The sequence below is a fragment of the Pipistrellus kuhlii genome, unplaced genomic scaffold (assembly GCF_014108245.1).
Source record: "Pipistrellus kuhlii isolate mPipKuh1 unplaced genomic scaffold, mPipKuh1.p scaffold_m20_p_121, whole genome shotgun sequence".
Classification (NCBI taxonomy): Eukaryota; Metazoa; Chordata; class Mammalia; order Chiroptera; family Vespertilionidae; genus Pipistrellus; species Pipistrellus kuhlii.
The window spans coordinates 36,185-43,884 of NW_023425429.1; the positions used below are offsets into that span (position 1 = coordinate 36,185).

The window sequence follows — 7,700 nt, forward strand, 5'->3', positions numbered from 1 at the left end:
GCACAATGAGGAAAAGCACAGCAGACGGGTCAGGAGAAGGCGGGAGTGGAATCATATTGAATGATCAGAGACCTCACTGATAAGGTGACATTTGGGTAAAGACCATGATGAAGTATGATGGCACATCTGTAAGAAAGAACATTCCAGAAACAGGGAATAACATGAACCCTGGGCAGAAGTATGATCAGTGAGAGGAAGGAAGGAAGGAAGGAAGGAAGGAAGGAAGGAAGGAAGGAAGGAAGGAAGGAACAGGAGCAGTGAGGTGGAGGCAGTGAGGCCTGAGAGCACTGCACAGGCCTTAGCTTGTACTCCTAAGTGCAAGGAGTGCTAGGGTGTGGCTTGGAGCAAAAACGTGGCCGGTGAGCACATTTAAGAGGACTCTGGCCAGAACAGACCCGGCAGGAGGCTGTGGCAGTGCAGGGCGAGCAGGCCTAGAGGTCAGGTGCGGGGCTGATGTGAAAGTGGAAGCAGGACTTAGTGAGTGTGTGTGTGTGTGTGTGTGTGTGTGTGTGTGAGAGAGAGAGAGAGAGAGAGAGAGAGAGAGAGAGAGAGAGAGAGAGAGAGAGGGGAGAGAGAGGGAGAGAGAGAGGAGCCTCTGTGAGGCCTGTGGAGACTCAGGTCAGTCCTCTTGACCAGCAGGAAGTCCGTGAGGGCGAGCCCCAGGCCCAGCGCAGCTGCGGCTCGCCCAGCAGGAGGGCGGGAGGCAGAGGTCTGGCCTGCAGAGACTGCAGCTCCTGCAGGTGAGATGAGGGGTCACTTGTCCGCAGGGCTCTTGGTCCATGTGACTTGGTCATTCCTCCTGTCCCTCGCTGAGCTCCGAAGCTCTTTCTGCACAAAGAAGTAGAGCCCCGTGTCCACTGCAAACAGGAGCCCCATCACCAGGCAGAACGCGAAGTGGGGCCACAGAGGGAGGACGGGTGACGTGGCTGCGGGTGGAGAGGACATTGTTAAAGGCCCGGTCAGAACCCAGAGCCAGGCCCCCAGAGCGCCCTCCCGCTGTGGAGGCCTCCAGGCCAGGGGCCGAGGCCTGCCGCCTGCCAGGAGCAGCGGTCGAGTCTCCTCGCCTCCCCAGCACAGCTCCGCCGGCCCCTGCCAGGGGGCGCTGCACCTGCTTGGAGGACCTGACAGAAGCTGGGGGCTCGCCTCGCGGGCCACTTTGGCATGTGGGTGTTTTGAGCTGAGGCAACCCAGACCCTGTGGGCTCATGAGAGGCGTTTCCCATTGGTTCTAGAGAGTGGAAGAGAGAGGGAGAGACAGAGAAACACCGATGTGAGAGGAACATGGTGGGTTCCTCCTGCACGAGGCCAGGCCCGGGGGGAGCCTGTAACCGAGGTACCTGCTCTTGACCAGAACTGAACCCAGGACCAAAGGGTCCACAGGCCGAAGCTCTCTACTGAGCCAAACCAGCTAGGGCCAGAAATAACTTTTTATGGCCTGTGTAGAGGGCAGAGAAAACTAGCTCAGAACTGAACATCTGCTCTTCTTATCATCTTCCAATGACCTTCCTTCATGCCAAAGCCCCTCCCCACCACCACCACCACCAAGCCTCATCTCATCCTCAGCTCAGAATGTCTTATGTCCCTCATCATCCCTTTCTGTCTCTGCGGGTCCCCATACGTATGTGTGTAATTAAATTTGCTCATTTTCTTGTTAATCTGTCTCATGTCATTTTAATTATTAGACCAGATGAGAGAAGCTTAAAGGGTAGAGAACATTTTTCCTCCCCCACAAAGTCATAGAGGAAAAGGTTTTTGTGGTCACGTAGGTTTTGCAAATGCCTTATGAATTTTAGTTTAAAAGTTTTCTTTATAACAAGGCTTCTCGAGACTTAAATGTGCGCCATGAACACAAACTGTGCTGGGGCCCAGCCTGGGGAGCCGTGAGCGGGGAACCCGCACACCTCGCCCTCGGTGTCCCGCGCCTCCTCCCGAGCCCAGGGCGCACTCATCCGGCGGAAATGGCCGGGAATGTCCCTCACAGACACACTCCGAGGTCAGGCGCACAGCTCCTCAAGGTCAGAAGACGGTGCTTTGTGCGGCAGACGCCCCTGCCCCAGGCGGCCCTGCCCGGAGCTGAGGTTGGAGCTAAGCGGACAGGGGCTGAGGGACGCAGCGCTCAGAGCCTGCCGAGGGCCACGTGCCACGTCTGCAGGAGGTGGAGGGGGGAAGGCGGTGTGCCTGCGAGGAGGTAAGAGGGCGAAAGGCGTCTTTTATCCCGAGAGCTGAACTCCGAGTGTGTGGCACCGTTTCCTAGTCCCTCAGGAGGGAGCTGGACAGGGCTCCATGCCCTCCCGGCAGTGCAGCTAGGACGGGCGGTCCCCTGGATGCCCGCCCAGGGGAGCCGGTGCTGCGGGGACCCTGCCCTCCCTCCTGCCACCTGGGCAGGGCTCCCACCTGGGACGGTGATGCTCACGGGCTGCGATGAGTGCAGCGTCTGCCCCAGGAACCCCGAGCAGTGGTACGCGCCACTGTGGCTGGCGTCTGCGTGTGGGATGGAGAAGCTGGAGTTCGTGTGGGCAAACCACTTGGGCTTCCCGTCCTGGAAGAACGTGATCTTGTACAGGCGCCAGTTCTTCCAGCTGTGGCACCGCAGCACGATGGGCTCCCCCTGCGGGACCAGCAGGCGGGGCGTCTGGAGCAGCAGCCAGGCTGGAAGACACAAAGGGCAGGAGAGGGTCTGAGGCTGCATGCTGGCCCTGCAGCCCATGTGGGGCTGCCTCACTGGGGGGCAGCAATGGAGATGCCTCCTGGCAGGCCAGCCGTTCCATTACCCTGAGGCTGCGGGCCTGAGGGAGGAAGTCTTGCAGTCACAGGTAGGAAGAGTAGGAACCCCTCAGGCGGCGCCAGGACTTAGAAGCTGCCCCGGAGGGAGGGTGGTGCCCCGGAGGTGACAGCGTCTGCGGGCACAGCGGGCACAGCGCTGTGGGCCGGGCTCCAAGCGGAAGGGAAGGAGTGACCGTGGGGCCTGGTGAGGCCTCACCCACCTTCCACCCGCAGAGCAGTGCGGGGCACTTGATTCAGGTCCGTGTGACTGAACCAGAGTAGCAGTGGCACAGGCTTCCCTGCCTGCCACAAGCTCGGGCACCCTTCCTGCCAGAGGAGGCAGAGTCAGGAAGTGGGTGCTGAGGAGCACGGTCTGGAAAGCACGTTTCAGAGACACTGGAAAAGCCCTTCTCCAGTTGCTATAAAAACTCAACTGGAGCTCAAGGCCCCTTACTTAAGTGATCGCTCAGCCAAGACAGCCTGACTGTGGAGGAACGCGGGGGGGGGAGGGGGGGAGGCTGATGAGACGGCGGGAGACGCATCTGGAGTCAGGATTCTGGTCCTGGCTTTTCCCAGGAGACCCTCGGCTCTGAGGCCTGTGGCTGCGCTTCTTTGCAGTGAAGGGGTGGGACCAGCTGGCTTCCCTCTAGCAATCCTTCAGAGCAAAGGTCTTTAAAATCTCAAGTTCTCTAGCAGACAGGAGATCAAAAGACACCTGATGTCTTCATGTAAGTTTACCTGGTCTTCTATTTGAAGGATGATTTTTCATCAAAAATGACTGAAAACTTGGGAAAATCAGTCATAAGTAAGAATAATTCATTATGAAAGCACCCCGGTATATTGTTTATTTTCCCCAGAAAGTCTGGAGAAAAAGTCCTAATGTCACTAATTTGTCTGTTGCATGGATTTTAGTGTTTGCTATAACACAGCATGAGGGTTATCAGGCCAAAATTCATTACTGTATTTCCGTTACAATTTACCTTGAGTGTCTGTCTCTTAAATCAGTTTGTACTTGTCAGTTTTCTTTCAGCATTCTTACCATCATGTAGAATCTACCTTTTCAGAGAAAATTAAATCAGAGCAAAATTTCAAAGTTAAAAAAATAAAATAATAAAATCTCAAGTTCTACTTTTTGTAGGAAAAGTCGGGAGCACAGCCAGCTGTTGGGGCGGCCGTGGGCAGAGGGCAGACGGCTGTGCCGTCAGGGGCAGGTGTGGTGGCCAAGTCGGGGGAGGAAGGGAACCTTGTAGGTTCTTGTTTGGTTAATAGTTAAATAACCAGGAACAATGAGCACACGTAAGTGCGTGCACACTAGTATGTGCAGGAGCACAGACATGAGAGACAGGCTGGGTGAGGTGTGTATGACCTGAGCTAAGGGTGAGGCAAGGCCCGGGGCCTCGGAGAGGAGGAAGGGCAGGACATGCGAAGAGGAGATGTGCAGTAGTCAGCGGTGTGCCTGCCCTCTACATGGGCCACAAGCAGTTCCTGCTGGTGACAGCTCTGCCTTCTCTCCGGGAGCGGTGAGGGCTCCTCAGGAACCTGCTGGGTCTCAGTCACCTTCAGCTCAAAACAATTCCCAGGCCAAAGTCACCCAGGCGGGGAGCGCTGTTCTGGACCCCTGGTCAGTCCCGATGGCCGTTCACTGGGGCTCCATCCGAGAAACGGGGCTCTGAGGAAGCAGGATCTAGAAGACGGCCCAGCCCCCTCACACAGGACTGAGCGCTGCCTGCCCCGCGCAGCGCCCTGAATCAGCCAGCTCCGGCACAAAGGTGCCATTTCACACCCGGGGGTGTGGTTCCTGTGGAGGAGGGTTTCTCCGCAGTCTATTAGGCTGAACGTCAGACATATATGTAACTCCAAGTCAGATCAGTTTAAAGCATCTAATGACCTCATCTCCGTCAGGAATAAAAGATGACGTCATTGCATCAAACTCCAAGCCTCCCCCCACTTCTGCCTCATCTTCCAGATCCCACGACCCCTGGCCTCCTGCCTGCGAGGAAGGCCTCCTCGTTAGTCTGACAGCTCCCCTGGGAGCGGGCCTGGAGGCCACTTCACAATGGACACGCCACTGGCTGAGACCACATTCCACTGGCTGAGACCATTCTCTGTCCCCCCCGGAACCCACACGTGCACAGAGTTCTCTGCCCAGAGTCTTACCAGCCTGACTCCCCGTCTTTGGGGGCTGGGCCATGGGGGCTCAGCCCATCTGGGGTCCAGATGACCTGACACATTCAAATCCCTCCCCACTTCGGCCTCGTGCATTCCTCCTCTGTTGACCCTCGCCCTCCTCACCCATGCCCGGCGTGCCCAGACACGCCTCTGCCTCCTGTGGGTCTCCAGCCGCCGTCTGACCACACGGCCATGAGGGCAGGCAGGCTGCACACATATTTCCTCTGCTGCTCTCACCCCAGGGGCCTGTTTGTGGCCTTGTCACCTTCTTGCTCAATCAGGTCTGAGGCCAAGCAGCCTCCTGTATTCCGAGGAACCCACAGAAGCAAAGAGGAGGGGTGCGAGGGGAAATGACTGGGCAGAAACCACTTCCAACAGCGCGGGCCACACTTCCCAGAAAGCGGCCACCCCTTCCGAACCCTCTGCCGGCCAGCGGCTCTCAGGCCGCCTCCCAGCCCCGGCCCCTCCACTGACCGGAAGTCACGTCCAGGTGCACGGGGTCGCTGAGGCTGGTCTGGCCCGTCTGGCACCGGTAGGCCCCGCGGTGGCTGCTGCTGGCCTTGAAGCTGTAGCGGGGCTGGGCCTGGGCGGGGATGGCGGTCCCGTTGTGGAACCACCGGGTGGAGTTGTCCCCTGGGCTGCGGGCCCCCTGGCAGCTCAGAGTCACGTTGTCCTCAGGGAACACCTGGAGCCAGGGGGGCTGGAGGCTCAGCACGGCCTTGGGGAGACCTGGCGCTGGGAGCAGACGGGCGGATAAGTGACCTTGGAGGCCCACGGGTTCCTCCAGGGCCCTTGGGCCAGAGTCCACTGGAGACCACCCACAGCCCCGTGTGCTTCCGGCGCCGCAACCCTTTGTCTTTGTGGATCCAGCAGGAGTCTCACCAAGAACCAAACCCCAGGCCCCTCTAAAGAGGGGACTGCACACGCCCACTCAACCACCAGGACGCATTCAGCAGACTCACCAGCTCCCCGGTCTGCAGAGGCTGTGAAAGAGAAGAGGGCAGTCAGCGGGTCAGCAGGTGCAGAGGACGCCCGGGGAGCAGATGCAGTTGTGGGGGGTGGGGGAGCCACAACAAGAGCCTGCTTCCCTGGATGTGGTGCAAGATGCTCACTGCTCACGCTCTAGTCTCACCCTGTCTCCCCTACAAAGTCCACGTGGGTGCCTGGTGCAGGGACTGTGGAAGGGCCTCTGAACTGTGGCTTAGGGACTGGCCGATGGCTAAGAGGCAGGCTTCTCTCTCTGCCCAGCTCCACGGGCCCAGCCTGCTCCTCACCAGCAGGTCCCTGGTGGAAACCACCCTACCCCAGGGAGGCCCTCACTCACCCAGGGAGGCCCTCACTCACCCAGGGAGGCCCTCACTCACCCAGGGAGGCCCTCACTCACCCAGCAGCAGCAACAACGCTAAAACTGTCCGTGGGTGAAGCAGCTGCAGGCAACTGGGATGCACATTCTGAAGCATTTTAGTCTTCAAAGTCCACGCAGGACTGGGCCTGAGTCCATCAGGGTTCCGGAGATGAACCAAGGAAAGAGGAAGGAAGCTGGTCATCCTCTCACAGAACGTCCAACAGTCACCAGACTTCGATTCTGCTAACGAATCAGCAGCACGATCAAAGGAGCATCCAGTGTGTTCTGAGAGGAACCCTTTCCCATGTAGCTGGTCCTGCACTCTGGGACTCCGGCGGTTACGGTGCCGGTGAGCAACTGGGGCGCCCAGGAAGCAGCGCTGGGGGCGGGCCTTGTGGGCCTCCCAGACGCCCTGAGCCTTCTCGCCGGCACACAGAAAGCGCTAAAGGACTGAGTCCCGGACAAGACAGAACCCGTTTATGTCTGCAGCCGATAAGGAGGTCTGCTCAACAACCACAAGCAGAGGGATAGTTCTCTGTGGGCAACACCCAACCCCAGGCAATCTCTAAAGACACCACTGCCCCCTTCGTCTGCCCTTCAAACCCCGACTCCTCCAACCCTCAAATACAGAGGAAAGTTTTCAAGTTTGAGAAATAATTTTGTGCCCAGATGGCATGGCTCAGTGGTTGAGCACAGACCAGTGAGCCAGGAGGCACAGGCTGGCTGTGGGCTCGATAGTTGTACAGGAGGCTTCTCTCGCATCATTGATGTTTCTATCTCTCTTTCTCCTCTGAAATCAATGAAAACATATAAAATAATTTTTAAAATAATTTTGTTAAGAGAGCCATACAACAGTGTAAAGGCTGTTGTATATCCTGTGCAGGTGGTTGGACAGTGTAAGTCAGTGGAACAACATGAAATAACTCGCAGTCGGGCGAGTCTCAGGGGAGGGATGGGAAGCTAAAAGCGTTCGACTTACAAGCTTACTGAGGTATTTATTTGCCTAAGCAGGATCGCATAAGCTCTTCTTCAAACAAAAATACTTCAGAGAAAAAGTCCAGTAAGTGGTTCACTCTCCCAAATCCTGCTGCCACTGTCCGCCTCCACTGTAACTTTTTTTTTTTTAAATATATTTTTATTGATTTCAGAGAGGAAGGGAGAGGGAGAGAGAGAAGCATCAATGATGAGAATTACTGAAACCGGTTTGGCTCAGTTGATAGAGCGTCGGTCTGCGGACTGAAAGGTCCCAAGTTCGATTCTGGTCAAGGGCATGTACATTGGTTGTGGGCACATCCCCAGTCAGAGGTGTGCAGGAGGCAGCTGGTCGATGTTTCTCTCTCATCGATGTTTCTAGCTCTCTATCCCTCTACCTTCCTCTCTGTGAAAAATCAATAAAATATATATTTTTTTAAAATGATGAGAAT

At 56.8% G+C, this 7,700-nt stretch overlaps 1 protein-coding gene across 1 annotated transcript; it reads right to left on the minus strand.

Moving 5' to 3' along the window:
- Window positions 1–642: 642 nt before the first annotated feature.
- Window positions 643–6,527, minus strand: LOC118716879 (low affinity immunoglobulin gamma Fc region receptor III-like). Its single transcript, XM_036434365.2, has 5 exons — window positions 6,316–6,527; window positions 5,894–5,914; window positions 5,406–5,660; window positions 2,394–2,648; window positions 643–926 (listed from the first exon to the last, which is right to left on the minus strand). The coding sequence occupies exons 1-5, from the start codon at window positions 6,476–6,478 to the stop codon at window positions 754–756; spliced, it is 867 nt and encodes a 288-aa protein (XP_036290258.1). The 5' UTR covers window positions 6,479–6,527; the 3' UTR covers window positions 643–753.
- Between the last annotated feature and the right edge of the window lie 1,173 nt (window positions 6,528–7,700).

Coding starts and splice junctions, on each gene's coding strand:
- LOC118716879 (XM_036434365.2), bottom strand. CDS start 6,478: ATGACCAGCTTCCTTCCTCTTTCCTTGGTTCATCTCCGGAACCCTGAT. Junction 5,661..5,893: donor CTCTGCAGACCGGGGAGCTG/GTGAGTCTGCTG, acceptor TCCCAGCGCCAG/GTCTCCCCAAGGCCGTGCTG. Junction 2,649..5,405: donor GCACCTGGACGTGACTTCCG/GTCAGTGGAGGG, acceptor TGTGTCTTCCAG/CCTGGCTGCTGCTCCAGACG.